The sequence below is a fragment of the Oncorhynchus mykiss genome, chromosome 26 (assembly GCF_013265735.2).
Source record: "Oncorhynchus mykiss isolate Arlee chromosome 26, USDA_OmykA_1.1, whole genome shotgun sequence".
Lineage (NCBI taxonomy): Eukaryota > Metazoa > Chordata > Actinopteri > Salmoniformes > Salmonidae > Oncorhynchus > Oncorhynchus mykiss.
This window is the reverse complement of record NC_048590.1, coordinates 25,460,982-25,482,789: the sequence shown is the minus strand read 5'-3', so window position 1 is coordinate 25,482,789 and position 21,808 is coordinate 25,460,982. Positions and strand designations below refer to the sequence as shown.

The 21,808-nt window shown below is 42.9% G+C and overlaps 1 protein-coding gene across 1 annotated transcript; it reads right to left on the bottom strand.

Annotated features, from left to right (window-relative positions):
* Positions 1-1,060: 1,060 nt before the first annotated feature.
* LOC110506486 (synaptotagmin-5) lies at positions 1,061-8,206 on the bottom strand. Its single transcript, XM_021586129.2, has 5 exons — positions 7,671-8,206; positions 5,015-6,033; positions 3,517-3,691; positions 3,015-3,181; positions 1,061-2,756 (listed from the first exon to the last, which is right to left on the bottom strand). The coding sequence occupies exons 1-5, from the start codon at positions 7,690-7,692 to the stop codon at positions 2,607-2,609; spliced, it is 1,533 nt and encodes a 510-aa protein (XP_021441804.1). The 5' UTR covers positions 7,693-8,206; the 3' UTR covers positions 1,061-2,606.
* Positions 8,207-21,808: the final 13,602 nt, after the last annotated feature.

The following is a 21,808-nucleotide window of genomic DNA, read 5'->3' as shown; positions in this document are numbered from 1 at the left end:
ATGAGTCTGGCTAATGGACAGACAGCTAGATCCACAGCCTATTATGGTCACTCTAGAACTCAAAATTATGATAATTGGTGTGTTGCTATGGAGAGATATGGGTGATGTTCGCAATGTGAGAGTACTGAAAGGTGGGCATGACGTACTGTATGTTATATGAGTGTGTTGACTCTTAGAGCTAAATTTGAAGACATTTCCTTCTTTGCTGTCTGTTTTAATGGGTGAACCCTCTTGAGGGTGACAGTGACTTAGCCTTCAGCAATAGTTGATACTGGCTTGACAAATAAGCAGAGATATCCAAAACCTTTTGGAGGTATGTGCACTCCATGCTACTTTCTCAAATCCTGTGAATCTCTCTCATTTGACCATAATCCTGAAACCTGTACTCCTGTTTAGATGTAGTGCAGGCAACAGTATGTTTCTACTGTGCAGGATCAGCAAGGGTTCACACAGATTTAAGGGAATGAGAACAGATGATCAAACACCCATTTAAGATACCTTGTCTGGGAAAGTGGCAGATTAGAGAAATGTAAAAATGAAACAATGCCATTGTGGTATCACGTGAAGGGCTTTCATAGAAATCACAGATCAAACCTTATCGCACTGTTTACATTGGCATGTTTTAGTTCTACTAGATTAAACCCATATAGAATGTATATTTTCTTCTAACTCTCAACTCCTACTCCATCATAGACCATTCAACAGTAAAGATGTCCTGTCTGTCACATTCAATATAAGTGCTGTATAAGTGATAGAGCTATAAATTGATATCCGGGACCATGATTTCAGTGACACATCCAGTAGTAGAAAGGGCAGCAGTTACACAACGTGTGAAACCAGTGTGAAATGGCTAGCTAGTTAGCGGTGCACGCTAGTAGCATTTCAATCGGTGACGTCACTCACTCTGAGACCTTGAAGTACTTGTTTCCCTTGCTCTGCAAACATCATGGCTTTTGTGGAGCGATAGCTAACAATGGTTCGTACGAAGCAGTTGTTGATGTGTTCAGAGGGTCCCTGGTTCGAGTCCAGGTTGGAGCAAGTAGAGGGACGGCAGCAACACTGTTACATATGGATATTTATAACCATCAAAAGGGCATGCCATCAGAAATACATAAGAAACAATGGCAACGACTGAAGATTGAGTTCTACAAGTCTTTCCATATCAGGCATTTTACTCCACTAGTCAACTGTGGTATTTTTTTGTAATAATGTTAGGTACATGTAATATTCTAGTGCATGGGACATATACTATCTATAAATATGACAGAACCTATGGTATCTTCATCACATCACTTTCATTCAGAGACACATGTCAACTGTGAGAGCTTTCTCTGTTAAAAAGCATAAATATGCAGTTTTAGCAAGACAAGACAGCCATTTCATTTGTCAATGCTGATTAAAAGAATTGAAAGTCCCATGACAGAATGTGTCAAGTATAAGTCCCTTAAAAAGCATGCCTACACAGTTACAGTAATCAATTGATGGCTGATTGATGTACGCAAATGGCTTTTCAGACTCCTGTCTTCATGAAGGTGTTTGGAGGGCTTCTCTGGTACAGGCTTGATTATGTCCAGGTAAAGATATATGGTATGTAATGATTCAGGCCAACACCTATACAAGTACTGCACATATGTCTGTTATCATCCTGCCACAGTGGATGGTGGATGAGTAGTCCATGACAGAGTACAGCGCATGACGGTCAATATCACTTTTTCAATCACGCTAATGTCTGGCAAAGATCCCAATCATGCAAGTAGCTCAGACCACAAGTACCACAACACAAACAAAGCAAACAGAGATCAATGCTGGGGACAAATACTGACACAGAACGTCACAGTAAACCACAACTAGAAGTGTTTTGGCCATGACTTAAGAATCATTGACAGTAGAGCAAATTCAGACAATGGTCTTTAAAGCTGGAATCCTTAGTTGCTACACCCATTTTTGGACGTATAAATTAATGATACAGTATATACCCATTGATTCTTGAAAAATCTAACTTGGTAATGCCTCATGAGCTTAGTTAAACTGTCCTACTCCATCAGAACCCAAAATACAAGCTTATTTTACTCCAGTGTTTGTAAACAATGTAAATGTAAACAAACACTGTATAGCCTCAAAACATGGTTAAAACTATCATTTTGATATCATGGATGTTAAGTCGTGACTATGAATTTGAGAGCGGTTGTCTTTCTCCAGGCTCATCCCTCAGCCTTTTACCAAAACACAGGTGGGGTGTCCGCTTTGCTGTTGTTTCAATTAAGGATTCCAGCTTTAAAGATGTGTGGGACTGACAGATTGTCCTCTATGATACAAACAGCACCAACACATAACACAAATGCATGCAACTGGTATCATACAGCAGTAGTGGCAGTCAGTCCTGTGGCCTGTATCTCACTGTTAGGTCAGTGTGGAACAGTAAGTATCAGGTACTACAGGTCTAAATGCAATGACATCACAATATGTTTACAGGTGCCACCACTGATAGTCCATTTGCTGTTCGTCCTTTGTGCGTGTCCCATTAGTCTGGCAAGCCCTCTATCACCTGTCCTCTCTCCAGCAACGTCCTGACCCTCCTGACACAGGTAGAGGTCAGCTATAAAGTCCTAAAAGACTGCTGGTGTGATGGGGTGCCAGTGCGCTGTCTCCACCTGTCCCTGCCTGCACATGTCCCTCCAGTGTCCCTGTCCTGCCTCCGGGGCCTCGCAGCCAATCAACACACGGCCCAGCATGCTGCTCTTCGTGTAGAGCCGCCCCTGTTGAAAAGATAGTTCTATTGTTGGTTGCTCTCTGACCATATACAGTAAAGTAGTCTGAGACATTTCTGAGACATGTCTTTTGTAGAAAAATAACATACAGATAGTTGTAAGACGCAAATGCACAGAAGATACATTTGATGGAAGACATAATTGAGGATGTAATAAAAACTGTGGACAAACAAGTAATTACATTATCTGTTATTACATTATCCATGGTTGCACTCTCCTAATTCTTCACCACTGAGTCATTCCTACCTGCATGATGATGAACTCCAGAGCAAGAGGCAGCTGAGTGATGTCACCAACAGGCAGGTCAAAGAGAAAGGGAGCGTTCCACACAGCGTTGTGTCCCCCCGCCCCTTTGGTCTCCTTCGTACTGATCACCTTCCCATCCTGACGGAGGTTGATGACTACGTAGTGATCTGTAGGGACATGAGAGCAACAATCAATATGAAAAATGGAGAGAGAGAGAGAGGGGAAATGACAGGAGGCCCATCAGTTTATGTAATCTCATAAGGAGCTCAATCAGGGCTGCAGGGGCCTGGGAATATGACTGTGACTGTGACTAAGGCTGGGACTGGATATGGGATTGTGAGGTTGAGGGCTTGACTGGGGTGGTTCTAAATAATGGCTCAGTGGCTTAAAGCATAGTGCCGGCAACACCAGAGTTGTGGTATTGATTCCTGCATGTGTATCACTGTCAGTGTCGACAGTTCTGTATGTTGCTTGGGATGAAAGCTAAATGGACCTATCATACCTGCTGCTCCTGGCATCCGGGAGAGTTTGGCCAGGTTCTCAGCCTTGCGGACCATCACCTTGATGCGGTGGGCCAGTGTCTGGTACTGCAGCAGAATGAAGAGCTGACCCAGGGCCCGTGGAGCAGCACAGACCGAACTCTTCCTACGACCTAACGTCTCTTGGGAACTCATACTCTGGGAGGGGAGAGGCTGAGTTAATAGGAAGAAGAGACGAGCACAGTGTGTTGTTGTTTTATTAAGCACATGTTCTTCTTTGTGTCCTGAGGTAACTAAAGTAGAACACACAGCGTAAAAAGAACGACATGTTGTTGCCGCTAAATTATCATCCTTAAGAATCTCGTCTTTTACCCCATGAGGTTTCCATGAGATTCATGACATAAAAAGCACAACGAATCTCATTAGTTGCTTATTTAGAGCCGACAGCACCCTGGGCCCAGACCTAGTGAGCATGCAGCTGTAAGCCTGCCTGTGTTTGTGAGACCAGTGGAGTCTAATGGGAGATCACCCAACAAGGGAGACATCACTTGCTCTGTCTCTCAGTCAGTATGTCCCATCAGGCTAAAGCATGACATTGCACAGTCAAATGCTGAGTAACCTGTAAGTGGGCTGACAAACCCATTGATTCCGGACGTCACAAACTAAAGTGACCATCCTGTCTGTATTCTGCACCAGCTACAAACTCTGTCACATCAGTCCCTGGCCTCCCACATCATGTCAACAATAGTGTTATAATGCTAACGGGTTACAGTAATATGGCAACTTTCATCCGATCTCATTGCACCACTACAGTACCATTAGAGATCACAACTACATCATCACACCACCTATCAGCTACCATCTCTCTACTTCTATTCGTTTTCTCATTGGGTGATAACTCATTGAGCTTCATACATGTACAGCATGCATGACATCTCTCTGTGCCTTGCAGCTGAGATCAGAGGTGCCTGCATGCTGCCACCCAGCCTCACGCAGAGATCCACTGATAAGACATGGTGTCTACATAATGTCCATTCATACATCACCATGCTCGCTCAGCCCAGCGCCTGTGGTCTAGCTCTGTCCCTCTCACCCACACCCTCGCCAGCTCAGGCTGTCAGTAATGCCTTCTGGCACAGCCGCCACAGCACCACAGAGGACAAGGCCCACTGCTCACTGCACTCCACATGTTTGCTCTCCAGTCACAAACTACAATGTCACCATGTCCAACAACAGTGGAAAAGCTGCTAATGGCCCAGACCTTGTTCTGATTAGACTAGCCTGACACATTCCCTCATAGATAAAACACGATATGGACTATTCATAGCCCCAGTGTGTGTAGTTTTTCTGTGCTTAAAGTTAACTGAAAAAAGAGGTCTAAGATGGTGGGGAAATGTTTAGATAGTGATTGTGAGGCTATAGTGCCCATAGAAATAGAATGACTATACAGTATATCTATCTTGTTGTTCTATTTCTATGATAGTGCCGTAGTCTTGTAAAATGACGGGCATAATGTGTTACCTTTTTCAGCCTACTCCTGGTGGGGGTGAGCTCCCTGGTGTAGGGGACAGTTGTGTCTGGCTCCCAGTCCATCTCCCCACAAGGCATCTCCAGCTCCCCCAGCGCTGTCTCTCTCAGGCCTGAGAAGTCCCTGCTGAACACAGCCAGCCGGAGGGTGCAGGCACGGAGCTCCTCCACAGAGCCCACCTGTAGCACAAGGCTCTGGCACTGTATCTCTGGGCTGAGGCTGAGCCGCCGAGACGCCCCCTGCTGGGGTGAGGGGCAGAGCGGGGGCAGGCTGGCTCGTACGAACACCCCACTGCGCCGCCGTGCCCCCCCGGATAGGCCCATGATGTTGGTGGTCAGAGTGCCCCGTGCCGGGGAGAAGAGCAGGGAGAAGTGCAGGAGAGGAGCAGGCTTGGTGGGGATGGATAGGGAGCTGGAGCCGTACTGTGGCTGGGACAGCTCCCCCTGAATGCCAGGAGACTGCATGGCATTGCCAGGGTTGGTCAGGCGGCTCTGTTCGCTGTACAGGAAGTTGTCACCGGTCACGGTGCAGCGGCGTTCCAGCGCCCGACGGGTCTTGGAGACTAGGCCCAGTTTGGAGATAGAGGGCAGGGAGGCACGGCCATGGCCTGAAGGCTTGTAGTGGGAGGAGGAGGACACACTCGGGGTGCTGAGGCGACGCATGGGAAAGCAGGACCTGGGGGAGGACCTCAGCTGGGAGGAGGACGACCTGGGGCGAGGTTCAAAGGGCAGGGCGGTGAGGTCATCCTCAGAGGGGGAGGAGCTGCTATTGGGGGATGGGAGGTCCAGGACATCCCCGTCTAGCTCCTCATACTGCTGCTTGATGGGTAAGGTGCCAGAGGAGGGGGTCAGGGACACGGTAACCCGTTCACAAGTGGCTGAGGAAGGGGATATTGCTGCCTCTTTGTCCTCTGGTGGATGATACTTCCCTCTCCGCCAACACAGTAGACAGCCCAGCACCAGGCAGAAGCAGAAGACTGCCAGACCCACTGCCAGCAGAATCTGCAGGTGGACTGGACACAGGAGGGGTTACGTTTCAATTACATTAGTGACTGAAAAACACAGAGAGTGAAAAAGAGAGCGAGAGAGAGGCCACCATCAATTTTCTCCTATTCATTATGAATCATTGAACATAATTCTATTTACCTTATTTATTTGCCAATACAGCCCTTAATTTATTATGTTTCTACACCCATCATCCATTATGAGATTAAACAGGAAATGTTTTGGGTCCTAATCCTAACTAATTGTCCTCTATTGGAAATGGAAATTATGGGCTTTGATTTAAACCAGAGCAGCAGACTGAACTGAATGCGGTGGAGTCACATTTCCTGCTTTCCTGAGGCTTAGTACATGTGTAGGAGGCGATATCAGCTCTCATCTCATCTCACTTGACTACAGATTTATAAGCAATGTAATTGGGACACCAAGGGATGGTACCCTATTACTTCTTTAGTGCACTACTTTTGATCAGGGCCCTAGTCAGAATCAATGCACTATAAAGAGAATAGGGTGCCATTTCAGACACCAAAAAGTAACTTGTCCTGTAACATAAACACTTTGTGACAGACAGTCTCTGACTATGACTCATCCATCAGGCCCAATCTGTTTGATTGAGAATGAGAAGCTCTAAAAATATATATATATATTTTCAAGGAGAATGTGAACCATCACTCTGATCAAGACTCACCAGGGCATGAGCCATTCAGAGACATTATCATGGCCAGATGGTGGATGGAAAAGATGAAGGCTCTCTACTGTGGACAGTGAGCCGATGATCCTTATCAGGAAAAATATTATTGCCTGGTGTAATTTATTGCACGGGTCCATTTTAGTCATTGCTGAAACACAGCCATTGATAAGACAGCTACTAGCCTAATTAAAAATTGTTATGCAGTCTGTTACCACAAATGAAATACAGTATGCTTCAAGCTAGTGTTATTAGACATTACAGGGTCAGGGATGATGTTGTTAGCCAGTTTACATACATCTCTAAAGTGAAGGCAATGCCTCTTATAAAGAACTGCGCCAGCTAATTCCTATGCTAATATGACTACAAGGAAATCTGTTGGTCTCTATAAATTCTAAAACAGAGAGCAACAGATTTCCTGTGTCTCTTTGCATTACATGGCCTGCTAAACCACTACATATCAAAAAGAGGCAGAAAAAGCCCAAATAAAATGAATACTATTTAATACATTATTTTATTTAGCAACATGTATGCATTTATAACCAGATGTTTATAAACTACACCAGAACATTTCCACTAGTCATTTTTAGCTTACACAATCGAATTTAAATTAAATCCATTAAAAGGTGTACCACATTGTTACTGTATTAGACGTCATCTTCATGCTGTTGGTATTTCCTGCTGTTTGCAACCTGTTGGTCCTCGATGTCTTCATCAAATAATATTTACAAAGCCACGTAAAATTGTGTATCTATTAGTATGCAAACTATGCACCACCTTAACAGAAGTTGAATTATAAATTAATAAAATGAGATCTGGTTTTCATAAAGTATTAAGCTTGTCATTTTTTCCATCTTGAGATGAAGACAAGCAAATTCACAATAAGACATAACTCGTATCAATTTAACTTGAATTTCAAAGTACAACAGAACTGCCCAAAATTATAATTACGTTTCTTACCTCCAAGAACATATTGCGTCATTTTTTAGATGTTATTTTTATATTCCACCGACATCAATGTGAACGCGGTTTGTGCGTGAGATCCATTCCCGCTTTATCCTGGGAATTTCCTTAGCACAGTGGGTCACTGCATTGACATGACAGACCAGCCCTTTAAGCCAATCAGAGGAGTCGGTGACTAAGCTTTTCTTCCTATTCTATACGTGGGAGTCCGTGGGAGGATATGTTGGACTAAAAGTAAACCATTGCTGCTAATTAGCATCGTATATCTTGTTGACAATATTATCTAATACAAACGTAGCTTGATACAAAAAGCCAGATAAAGTTATTAATGAAGCATCATCTGACATTTTAAGGCATCAATTCAATAATCATTAAATAGTGTAGCCTCATTAGAGAATACACACACACACTCTGTGTATGACTCACAGAGAAAGACCAAAGGCTGCGCCAAGAAAGCTGTCTTTCCTCAGATCTCACTTATACTTTATTAAATGGTACAGGCATTTTGCCTACATGGTACCCATTACTTAGAAATAGTCATCTCCCATCATCTGCAACTACCTCTCCCACTCTCTGTCCTGTGTCAACCCCCTCCTCATTTCCCTCTCACATTCAACATGGACACACACACAAACACACAAGCAAACACACACACACACACACACACACACACACACACACACACACACACACACACACACACACACACACACACACACACACACACACACACACACACACACACACACACACACACACACACACACACATGCAGTATGATGCCCTTCCTAATGTATCTCCCCCTTGTATAGGGAAAGACAGTGATGAATATCTATTTAAAGTATGCAGGCTCTTGGCTTTGGGCAGAAAATGCATCCTACTCCTCTTTGTGAAGAAGCTTCCCTGACTCTTTGAGAGGTGGATGAGTAATCATTGTAACAGTGTGCGTGTGTATGCTTGCGTGTGTTGTCAGTCCCTTTCAGATCTCTTTATTTCTCAATGTAAGACACAGCAAATCCAATTAGTTATCACGTATTCACATGAAGACAATCCATCATGTCATCTTCATATGCCATCACCACTGTCCAGCCTTCTAGACTGCACCAAGCAACTAGTGTACGGTTATTTTAATTTCATAAGAAGATTCCTTCCAACCACATCCACTTTCATGCTCTGTAAACCTTTATGAGGATTAATAGGTCAATATTTCCTTATCTCTAATGACCTCAGTGGAAAGAATGCACAAGCCTGCCTGCTGATGGCAGCACACATCATATGGTTTAAAGTTAGAGTTTGATTGTCTATGAAGCATGTGTGTTGTGCTATGGATATAATCCCTTGAATATGATCACGGCCATATAGTAAAAACATTCAATCAGAATAGATCAACAGAAGAACACTGCCTTGCCTAAAGTATTTTGTGAACATTTTGAAAAGCGTTTGCGTGGGAGCTAGATAATCTGTTCAGTGAGTACAGATGAATAGGCAGGCATAAATCTAATTCTAACCATTTTAGCTATGTTTAACAGTGTGAGTCAAATGTTTATTCTTGTTGCACAATCAGCAGACCTACCAGACAAGCAGTCACTGTTGTGTGAAAGGTACATCATGCACATTAGAGCAATATCAACAATATTTCAGGTGTTATAAATATCCAGGAGCCTAGTTAATTCAACACTCATACTACCAACTGGGGTCATTTTGATCCCAGAGGCACGTTTTTGATCATAGCCCAAATTCTTCAAAATGTATTGACTTTGTCAATTAACTTGTTAATAATACATCTAAATCATTGTTTAGTGTTTCTGAATAATAAAAAAATGCCCCCCATTTTGACACCAGCCATAAAAACAGAATTCTGCATAATTTAGTAGATAGGAACTTTATTTGAATCTACAGTTAACTGCCAAAATAAAGGAAACACCAATATAACGTTTCTTAATAGGGCTTTGGGCGACCATGAGCCACCAGAAAAGCGCCTTGGCACGATTATTTCACCAGAAATTCCATAATTTTGAGTTTTGCTGATACTAATAATACTTGATTAAAAATCTAAAAGTATCTGGTTTTAAATGTACTTAAGTATAGTGGTAGAAAAAGTACTTACGTGTCATACTTTAGTAAAAGTACAAAGTAAAAGTAAATGCTCTACATCAAATTCCTTATATTAACCAAACCAGACTTCACGATTTTCATATTATTTTTAATTATGGACAGACAGGGGCACAATCCTACACTCAGATATCATTTACAAACACAGTATTTGTATTCGTGAGTCTGCCAGAACAGAGGCTGTAGGGATGACAAAATGTTATATTGATAGGTGCCATAATTCTGTCCTGCTTGAGCATTCTAAATGTAACGAGTACTTTTAGGTGTCAGGGGAAAATGTATTGTGTAAAAAGTACATTATTTTCGTTATGAATGTAATGGAGTAAATGTAAAAGTTGTCAAAAATATCAATAGTAAAGTAAAACACAGATACCCCCAAAAACGACTTAATAAATAGTACTTAAAAGTATTTTTACTGAAGTACTTTACACCACCGCTCAAGCCCCACCTGTTTAGCTACAAAAAAATATGTACCAGTCAAAAGTTTGGACACACCTACTCATTCTTTATTTTTAGTATTTTCTACATTGTAGAATTATAGTGAAGACATCAAAACTTTGAAATAACACATATGGAATCATGTAGTAATCAAAGAAGTGTTAAACAAATCAAAATATATTTTATATTGAAGAGTCTTCAAAGTAGTAACCCTTTCCCTTGATGACAGCTTTGCACACTCTTGGCATTCTCTCAACCAGCTTCACCTGGAATGCTTTTCCAACAGTCTTGAAGGAGTTCCCACATATGCTGAGCACTTGTTGGCTGCTTTTCCTTAACTCTGCGGTCCAACTCATCCCAAACCATCACAATTGGGTTGAGGTCTGGTGATTGTGAAGGCCAGGTCATCTGACGCAGCACTGCATCACTCTCCTTCTTGGTCATATAGCCCTTACACAGCCTGGAGATATGTTAGGTCATTGTCCTATTGAAAAACAAAATGATAGCCCCACTAAGCGCAAACCAGATGGGATGGTGTATCGCTGCAGAATGCTGTGATAGCCATGCTGGTTAAGTGTGCCTTGAATTCTAAATAAATCATAGACAGTGTCACCAGCAAAGCACCGCCACACCATCACACCTCCTCCTCCAAGCTTCACGGCGGGAACCACACACGAGGAGATCATCCATTCACCTATTCTGCATCTCACAAGGACACCGAGGTTGGAACCAAAAATCTCAAATTTGGACTCTCTGACCAAAGGACAGATTTCCTCTGGTCTAATGTCCATTGCTCGTGTTTCCTGGCCCAAGCTTGTCTCTTCTTATTATTGGAGTCCTTTAGTAGTGGTTTATTTGACCATGAAGACCTGATTCACGCAGTCTCCTCTGAACAGTTGATGTTGAGAACTCTGTGAAGCATTTATTTGGGCTGGAATTTCTGAGGCTGGTAACTCTAATAAATGTATCATCTGCAGTAGAGGTAACTCTGGGTCTTCCTTTACTGTGTCTGTCCTCATGAGAGCCAGTTTCCTCATAGTGCTTGATGGTTTTTGCGACTGCACTTGAAGAACCTTTAAATGTTCTTGACATTTTCTGGATTGTCTGACCTTCATCTCTTAAAGTAATGATGGACTGTTGTTTCTCTTTGCTTATTTGAGTTGTTCTCAACATAATATGGACTGGGTCTTTTACCAAATAGGGTTATCTTCTGTATACCACCCCTACCTTGTCACAACACAACTGATTGGCTCAAACACATTAAGAAGGAAATAAATTCCACAAATGAACTTTTATCAAGGCACACCTGTTATTTGAAATGCATTCCAGGTGACTACCTCATGAAGCTGCTTGAGAGAATGCCAGAATGTACAAAGCTGTCATCAAGGCAAAGTGTGGCTACTTTGAAGAATCTCAAATATTAAATATATTTTGGATTCAAAAACAATTCGGTTACAACATGATTCCATATGTGTAATTTCATAGTTTTGATGTCTTCACTATTATTCTACAATGTAGAAAATAGTAAAAATAAAGAAAAGCCCTGAAATGAGTAGGTGTGTCTAAACTTTTGACTGGTACATATGTCATTTGTTGCTGTCAAAAATCAGTTTGCAAACAATGTAAAAAAATACCAACATGGTTCGTTTTTTGCTTTCTTGAGTAAGATGCAGGTGTTTCAGCCTAGCTCAGTGCTTTCTGTGGTTGTGGGGCAGCCAGCAGAAAATACAGAGTGTATAGGTTGGTAATATTCTCTAGTTGGGCCGTGATTGGCTCAGTGTTCTGTCATTGATTGGGACATTACGTCACCACAAAATCTACGGGGAGAGCTCGGATATTCAAGCCCCTTGGGTGCTCAAGTTCATTGGCCACAGATAATATTACGTAAAATCTTGTTATGTCTACATTAGCTTTGATTGGACTGACTTTCAAAATCTCAGCTAGCAAGCTAGTAGTCATCATCATGAATCAAGTCAGCAATCTACTGGCAAATCCTTTTCAATCCTTGTCATATGAAGAAAATTACGAAGAGAAATTATAGATAAAACCTATCGATGCTCATCGGCCATTGGACATAAACCTTACACAAGTTGGAAGTCGCAAATTCCACAATGAGTGGTTTGGAAGGAATCAGTGGGTATCTGCAAGCATTGCAAAGCAATCACTAGCTTGCTATTCAGTGGAGTGGGTGTGTGGTCCAAGTTTGTGTTTAAGGGTCTCTTTCCCAAGCTTAAAAGAATAATCATTCAACATTGGCCATGCTGTCAATCCAGCATGATTTATATTGTGTTCAAAACAACTGGAAACTGGGAACTCTCAGACTTCAGTAAGTTTAAGACAACTGGGAACTCTGAAAAAAATGAGCTCTGACTGGGAAAATACGTTTTCAACGGTAATCCAACTTGGAATTCCAAGTCGGGAACTCGGGCCTCTTTTTAGAGCTCCGAACTGAAGATCACTGACCTTATAATTCGTCTTTGTTTTTTTCAGAGTTTCCAGTTGTCTTGAACTCACTGAAGTCTGAGATTTCCCAGTTCTGGGTTTCCAGTTGTTTTGATCGCGATAGAAGTCATGCTGGATTGACAGCATGGCCAATATCGAATGTTTATCCTTTTAAGCTATAAATCCAGAGAATGCCAGACGAAGGACCGCCGCACCTCCTTCCTGTTCAAGTGAGCACAGCACAACAAGCACAACAAGGTGAGTCTCTCATTTTGTCTGTCATATCTGTCATGTTGAAGTGTACCTATGATGAAAATTACAGGCCTCTCTCATCTTTTTAAGTGGGAGAACTTGCACAATTGGTGGCTGACTAAATAATGTTTTGCCCCACTGTATATAGTAAACAACAATAACGGGTAAAAATAACATGGCTACATACAGGGAGCACCAGCACCGAATTGATGTGCATGGGCTCGAGGCAATTGAGCTAGCTATATACATATAGGATGTACAACAGGATAGATACTAGCCTGAGCTGTAGCAGCAGTTTGTGTGTGTGTGTGTGTGTGTGTGTGTGTGTGTGTGTGTGTGTGTGTGTGTGTGTGTGTGTGTGTGTGTGTGTGTGTGTGTGTGTGTGTGTGTGTGTGTGTGTGTTGGGGTGTCAGTGTAAGTACTGTGTGTGTGTAGAGTCCAGTGGGTGTGCATAGAGTCAGTGCCAGGGAGTTTGTTAAAAGAAGGGTAGCTTGTTTAGTAGTCATATAGCTTGAGGGTTGAGGCTGTTCAGGGTTGGTTCCAAACTTAGTGCACTGGTACCACTTGCTGTGCGGTAGCAGAGGGAACAGTCTATGGCTTGGGTGGCTGGAGTCTTTCAAAATGTTTTTTGGCCTTCCTCTGACACCGCCTGGTATAGAGGTCCTGAATGGCAGGGGGCTCAGCCCCAGTGATGTACTAGGCCATACTCACCACCCTCTGTAGTGCCACGCAGTTGCCGTTCCAAGCTGGGATGCATCCAGTCAAGATGCTCTCAATGGTGCAGCTGTAGATCTTTTTGAGGATCTGAGGGCCCATGCCAAATCTTTTCAGCCTCCTGAGGGGGAAGAGGTGCTGTTGTGCCCTCTTCACAACTGTTTGGGCGTGTGTAGACCATGTTAATTCCATGGTGATGTGGACAGAGAGGAACTGCTCCACTACAGAGAGGACCCACTCCACTACAGCTCCATCGATGTGGACACAAAGGAACTTGAAGCTTTCGAACCGCTCCACTACAGCTCCATCGATGTGGACACAAAGGAACTTGAAGCTTTCGAACCGCTCCACTACAGCCCAATCAATGTTTCATGTAGCCACGATCAGCTCCTTTGTCTTGCTGACGATGGGCGAGAGGTTGATGTCCTGGCACCACACAGCCAGATTTCTGACCTGTAGTCAACGAACAGCATTCTTACATAGGCATTCCTTTTGTCTAGCTGGGTCAATGGGAAAGGGGATATCTACTCAGAGACAACTAAATGCATTCAATCGAAATGTGTCTTCCACATTTAACCTAACCCCTCTGAATCAGAGAGGTGCGGGGAGCTGCCTTAATTGACATCCACATCATCGGTGCCCGGGGAACAGTTGTTGTTGGGGGTTAAACTACCTTGCTCAAGTGCAGAACGGCTGATTTTTCCACCTTGCCGGCTCTGGGATTCGAACCAGGGTGTCTTCACTGGCCCAACGCTCTTAACCGCTAGCCTACATGCCACCCCACTATGGGAGGGCACTGTGGAGTGCAATAGAGATTGTGTCATCTGTGGATCTGTTGGGGCGGTATGCGAATTGGAGTGGATCCAGGGTGTCTGGGATGATGTCGTTGATGTGGGCCATGACCAACCATTCAAAGCATTTCATGGCTATAGATGCGAGTGCTACGGGGTGATAGTCATTTAGGTAGGTTACCTTGGCGCTCTTGGGCACGGGGACTATGGTGGTCTGCTTGAAATGTCAGTGAAGACACTTGCCAGCTGGTCAGTGCATGCTCTGTGTACGTGTCCTGGTATTCCATCTGGCCCCGTGCCCTTGCAAATGTAAACCTGTTTAAAGGTCTTACTCACAACAGTTACGGAGAGCACAATCACACAAGTCGTCTGGAACAGCTCATGCTCTCATGCATTGTTCAGTGTTGCTTGCCTCGAAGCGAGCATAGGATGCATTTAGCTCATCTAGTAATCTCGCCTTGCTGGGCAGCTCGCGGCTGGGTTTCCCTTTGCAATCTGTGAAGGTTTGCAAGCCCTGCCACCTCCGTTGAGTGTCAGAGCCGGCATAGTAGGATTCGTTCTTAGTCCTGTATTGACACATTGCCTGTTTGATGGCTCGCCGGCGCGATTTCCTATAATCATCCCGATTAGTGTTCCGCTCCTTGAAAGCGGCAGCTCTAACCTTTAGCTGTAATGCCTGTAATCCATGGCTTCTGGTTGGGGTATCTACATACGGTCAGTGTGCGGACAACATCGTTGATGCACTTATTCATGAAGCCAGTGACTGATTTGGTAAACTCCTCAACGTTATCGTACGAATCCTGGAACATATTCCAATCTGTGCCAGTGAAACAGTCATGTAGCTTAGCATCCACTTCATTGGACAACTTCCATATTGAGCGCATCGCTGGTACTTCCTGTTTGAGTTTTTGCTTGTAAGCAGGAAGCAGGAGGATAGACATACGGTCTGGTTTCACAAAGGGAGGGCGAGGGAGGGCCTTGTATGCGTTTCTGTATGTGGAATAAAGGTAATCTAGAGTTGTATCACCTCTAGTTGCACAGGTGACATGCTGATAAAAATATTGTTTAAAACCTCTTAAGGATCCGGCCCCTTTATAAAAAAATGTGCCTACCAATATCTAACTGCCTGTAGCTCAGGACTGAAGCAAGGACATGCATATTCTTGATACCATTTGAAAGGGAACCCTTTGAAGTTAGTGAAAATGTGACATGAATGTAGGAGAATATAACACATTAGATCTGGTAAAAGACAACACAAAGAAAAAACATGCATTTTTTGTATTTTTCTTTACCATCATCTTTGAAATGCAAGAGAATGTATTATTCCAGCCCAGGCGCAATTTAGATTTTGGCCACTAGTGTATGTGCAACGTTTTAAACTGATCCAATGAACCATTGTATTTCTGTTCAAAATTTTGTATCAAGACTGCCCAAATGTGCCCAATTGGTTTATTAATACATGTTCATGTTCATAACTGTGCACTCTCCTCAAACAATAGCTTGGTATTATTTCACTGTAATAGCTACTGTAAATTGGACAGTGCTGTTAGATTAACAATAATTTAAGCTTTCTGCCAATATCAGATATTTCCGTGTCCTGAGAAATGTTCTTGTTACTTACAACCTCATGGTAATCGCATTAGCCTACGTTAGCGCAACAGTTCCGCGTGGGACCCACCAATCCTGTAGAGGATAACGGATTTCAGTTTCCTTGCATTAAAATCACCAGCCACAACAAACGTTGCCTCTGAATGTGCATTTTCTTGTTTGACTCTTTTCAAAGTCCACAAAGTAGTTGTTTTGGCTGACCCATGCTGAGTTGCTCCATTCCACAGCTGAAATAATCGCTCATTCAGTGAAGTGGCAGGTGCTCCGGGCCATTATGGCGATGTGATGTGGATATCCCGATGACTTCTCAACAATACCCTCTTTCTATTCTGTAATCTCTCCAGGACTGTAATCCCTTCTCCCTTGCAGAGAGGGGGAGGCTGGTGGGGTGGTGTAGGCACAATACCAATGAGCCAAGTGTCAGTGAAGAGAGATTTGTTCTTCCTGCAGTTTTTATCTCTGGTCAGGTTTCTCTCATAACTGCAGTCTTGTCCCAGCTCGTGACCTGCAAGCTGTCACTTCCATTAGCAAGTTCCGGTCTGCGGACTGAAGAGATGTATCCTTACTCACTCTGCTGCAAACCACCTGCACCCACTTTCTCACTGCCATTCAGAGAATCAGTGAACTCTTCACTGGCCCATGGCCAGCATTTAGATTGCATTCAGTGTTCACCTCAATTACTGCTATGGAATACAATTTGTGTGTGTGTGTGTGTGTGTGTGTGTGTGTGTGTGTGTGTGTGTGTGTGTGTGTGTGTGTGTGTGTGTGTGTGTGTGTGTGTGTGTGTGTGTGTGTGTGTGTGTGTGTAAAAAAAGAGGTGGTATAGCAGTTCAATGTCTTCTGTATTGTCCACATATAGAAATGTGATAATATGATCCAGAATATCAAGTCTTTCATATCTTGTAGGACTACTTTATTAACAACGCTGCAATGCTGGCTGCTGTTCCATTCCACTCCACATTCTATCCAGATCCAAATGGCACAATATTTTAAATGGAGATACACTGAGTGATAGAATATTCTAATGATTGTTGTCCACAGTCAGTTTAAAAAAAAACATGTTTACAGGTGGGGAAAACCCTCAAACCTATATCATGTTATCCAAGTACTGTAACATCAAACTGAGAGATGCAGGGTCATCACTAAACTGGGATAATGCTGCCATCTATTGGTCAGCAGTAAAAAAAAAATATATATATTTTACCCCACAAACAAATAAAAACATGGATGTTTCCCTCTGAGGAAATACTGGTTCACTTACTCCTTTGACCCACTAAAAGGCTCATTGTTGTTTAAAGGGTAATGGAAACACTTTAGGAAGTAAAGCTAAGCACAGATTGCAAAATTCGCTAAAGTTAGAGACTTTTATCTCCCTCACCAACTTCAAACATCTGCTATCTGAGCAGCTATCCGATCGCTGCAGCTGTACATAGTCTATCGGTAAATAGCCCACCCATTTTTACCTACCTCATCCCCATACTGTTTTTATTTATTTACTTTTCTGCTCTTTTGCACACCAATATCTCTACCTGTACATGACCATCTGATCATTTCACTCCAGTGTTAATCTGCAAAATTGTAATTATTCGCCTACCTCCTCATGCCTTTTGCACACAATGTGTATAGACTCCCCTTTTTTTCTACTGTGTTACTGACTTGTTAATTGTTTACTCCATGTGTAACTCTGTGTTGTCTGTTCACACTGCTATGCTTTATCTTGGCCAGGTCGCAGTTGCAAATGAGAACTTATTCTCAACTAGCCTACCTGGTTAAATAAAGGTGAAATAAATACATTTAAAAAAAGATATGCATTCAATCCACTAATATTAAGTATGTGCATTTAACATAGAAACATCTTTATTTTTGGTATTTTGATCTTGAACAACGTTTATTAGGTATGAGTAGTGACGTAGAGCTAGTGATGTAGAGAATTGTCATAGTAATGACTGGTGCCAATGTCTCATTGGAAGTAATAAGCAAATTGTGAGTTTTAGAGACTGTGGAGGCTAGTGGCAAGTCCCCCAAATTTTTGAGGTACCCCTACCCGAAGTATAACAAAGCACAACCATGTTTATCCATATCTCTAAGGTATCCACTATATGAAATGGATGGTTGTATAAAAACATTCTACTGCAAAAGTGGTTAAATGAAATAGATAGTGACACACCCCCTTAACTCAGTCTTTTTGATGTAATTGTGTTCATTGCTAACTGTACAAAATAATATGCTCATATTGACAATTTGAAGAGCATTTATCATTATGTAGCTGGCTAGTGATAGCTATTTAACAGTCTGATGGCCTTGAGATAGAAGCTGTTTTTCATTCTCTCAGTCCCAGCTTTGATGAAACTGCACTGATCTTGGCTTCTGGATAATAGTGGGGTGAATAAGCAGTGGCTCAAGTGATTGATGTCCTTGATGATCTTTTTGGCCTTCCTGTGACATCGGGTGCTGTAGGTGTCCTGGGGTGCAGGCAGTGTGCCCCGGGTGATGCGTTGAGCAGATCGCACCTCCCTCTGGAGATCCCTGCGGTTGTGGGCGGTGCAGTTGCCGTACCAGGTGGTGATACAGCCCGATAGGATGTTCTCAATTGTGCATCTGTAAAAGTTTGTGAGAGTCTTAGGGGTCAAGCCAAATTTCTTCAGCCTCCTGAGGTTGAAGAGGCGCTGTCGTGCCTTCTTCACCACACTGTCTGTTTGGGTGGACCATTTCAGATTGTCAGTGATGTGTACGCCGAGGAACTTGAAGCTTTTTACCTCCTCCACTGCGGTCTCGTCGATAGGGGTTAGGGGTGTGCTCCCTCTGCTGTCTCCTGAAGTCCACGATCAGCTCATTTGTTTTGTTGGCATTGAGGGAGAGGTTATTTTCCTGGTGTAACGGATGTGAAACGGCTAGCAGTGTGCGCTAAATAGCGTTTCAATCGGTGACGTCACTTGCTCTGAGACCTTGAAGTAGTAGTTCCCCTTGCTCTGCAAGGGCCGCGGCTTTTGTGGAGTGATGGGTAACGATGCTTCGAGGGTGACTGTTGATGTGTGCAGAAGGTCCCTGGTTCGCGCCCGGGTATGGGCGAGGGGACGGTCTAAAATTATACTGTTACATTGATGCTGTTGACCCGGATTACTGGTTGCTGCGGGAAAAAAAAGGAGGAAGGTCAAAAGGGTGTAACGGATGTGAAACGGCTAGCAGTTTCAAAGAGTGTAACGGATGTGAAACGGCTAGCAGTGTGCGCTAAATAGCGTTTCAATCGGTGACGTCACTTGCTCTGAGACCTTGAAGTAGTAGTTCCCCTTGCTCTGCAAGGGCCGCGGCTTTTGTGGAGCGATGGGTAACGACGCTTCGTAGGTGTCAGTTGTTGATGTGTGCAGAAGGTCCCTGGTTCGCGCCCGGGTATACTTGATGGTTGGAGGTGTGCGTGACCACGCAGTCATGGGTGAACAGGGAGTACAAGAGGGAGACTGTCACGCTGGTATAAAGGATTTGGAGAGCGCAGGAATACACAATAGGGGGTTTTAATACACCCAAACAATCAAGTATACAAAAGAGCGAGGGTAAACCTCGTTAAACGACACGGGACGATACCCGTAATAAAGCACGCAGCATAACAGCTGCACCAACGCATGGGTACTCACACAACCAACGGACATGGGAACAGAGGGCACATATATAATATACTAATCAGGGGAAATGGGAACCAGGTGTGTGTAATCAGACAAGACAGTCCGGGGTTGATGATAATGAATCCCGTTCAGTGAAGCCTAGAAAGCCGGTGACGTAGACCTCCTGAACTGGTGAACAGAATGAGCAGCAGTACATGGGGGATCCATGACAAGCACGCACCCTTGTGGGGCCCCTGTGTTGAGGATCAGCGTAGTGAAGGTGTTGTTTCCTACCTTCACCACCTTGGGGCAGCCTGTCACGAAGTCCAGGACCCTGTTGCACAGGGTGGGGTTCAGACCCAGGGCCCTAAGCTTAGGGATGAGCTTGGGATGAGCTTGGAGGGTACTATGGTGTTGAAGGCTGAGCTATAGTCAATGAACAGCATTCTTACATAGGTATCCCTCTTGTCCAGATGGGATAGGGCAGTGTGCAGTGTGGATCTATGCAAATCTCTCAGACACCCAGCACATCCACAAGGGATCCCAACCTTTGTCACAGCTGTTAATGAATCGATTGCAGCTGAGAAGAAGCGAAACAATATATTGGTGAATTTAGTGGAAACAAGCATGGTAACAAGCATTCATTGTTACACATCTGTAATTACAGAGCGCAATTACTACCAGGTACATGTTATTACACTGTAACTACTTGTTACACAACTTCAATACTTGTTACAGAGTAATTACACTGTAATAAGGACAGCTTAAAAGGTAGTGTTACCAAATGGATGGTTTTGAACGCTTAAAACCTTTGGAAATTAAGCTTTTGGAAACGCATATACAGCGATTTGTTTCTCTCTCTTTCATACAGACCTATAACGAGGAACGCCCACAATGTGTTTTGTGCTTAGTAATGAGTCTCTCATAACGAACAAATTAATAAAACGACACGTCCTGACCAAACATCCACAGCGTGATATTAAACCCAGGGAGTTATTTCAGAACGGGGCATAATGCTTCAGGAAACAGTGCTTCGACAGTGGAGAAGTAAGTCAACAAGCAAGGCATTGTTGTCATGTTATATAACAGAAATAAGCAGAAATAATGGAGTACTAGCTACCTACCTCTCATAGTAGTAGATAGTAGTGAGTTCCTCTTTCAAACAATCCCCTGGCCTTGTACACAGCTAATCGCTAACATTCTCCAAAACTAGCTAGCTACTGACCCTAGTAACAGTACAGACGAAGATGAAACATGATCAGGCCTACTGCACCTCTTACTGTAGAAATGATTGTTGAAAACTAGTCTAGGTTGGAATTGTTGCTGTTAAAATACAATAATAATTGTTATTCTTAACTGGAATAAACTTGATTGAAGCAAGATGCTTTTGAGGCAAACACACTCACACAGTTCTGGGTTGTTCATTTTATTCTTGTTCAGAATAAAAAAAGATGTATTGTATTTTAACAGCAACAGTTCCAACCTAGACTTTCTTTTAACAATCATTTCTACAGTAAGATGTACAGTAGGCCTGATCATTTTTCATCTGTACTGTTACTCAGAGTTGCACTATCAAAAAGCCTGTGTGTGGGTGCTGTTACTCATCTGTGTGATGTGATCAATCTGTTTATTCCAATTCAGAATGAAAATTATTTATTGTATTTTAACAGCAACAGTTCCAACCTAGACAGATATGTAAGTGTTTTTAATGGGGGAAAATAAACATGAATATATATTTAATTTCATTGTTATTTATTTTTTGTCTAAATTGCATTTGTTTTAGACATAAGAGCAATGAAATGTACTGATATTTATGTATAGTTGCATATTTTCCTAAGTTTGGGTCCCAGGAAAACACAGCATTTCTCATTTGGGTCCCATGCTGAAAACGTTTAAGAACCCCTGGTCTAGACTAGTCTAGCCTTCTCTGAAAATAGGCTAATATGGGTAGTCAATCAAAAAAATACTACCGAGTGAAGTATGTTTCACTACAGAACAATTAAGCTACTTTGAGGCTACTGTACTTGATTGAAAATTGAAGACAAGACTAGATGGAAGACCAGACTGTATTTATACAGAAAAGATTAGACTGTTCTCATAGACTAGACGTAACATAGTAAAAGTAAGACTAGATGGAAGACCAGACTGTATCTATACAGAAAAGTCCAGACTGTTCTCATAG

Excerpts from the sequence above, each read along its gene's own strand:
- LOC110506486 (XM_021586129.2), bottom strand. The coding sequence starts at position 7,692 with ATGACGCAATATGTTCTTGGAG. Across the intron at positions 3,692-5,014 it reads CCAGGAGTAGGCTGAAAAAG|AGTATGAGTTCCCAAGAGAC; the intron begins GTAACACATTAT and ends CTCCCCTCCCAG. Across the intron at positions 3,182-3,516 it reads CCGGATGCCAGGAGCAGCAG|ATCACTACGTAGTCATCAAC; the intron begins GTATGATAGGTC and ends ATGTCCCTACAG.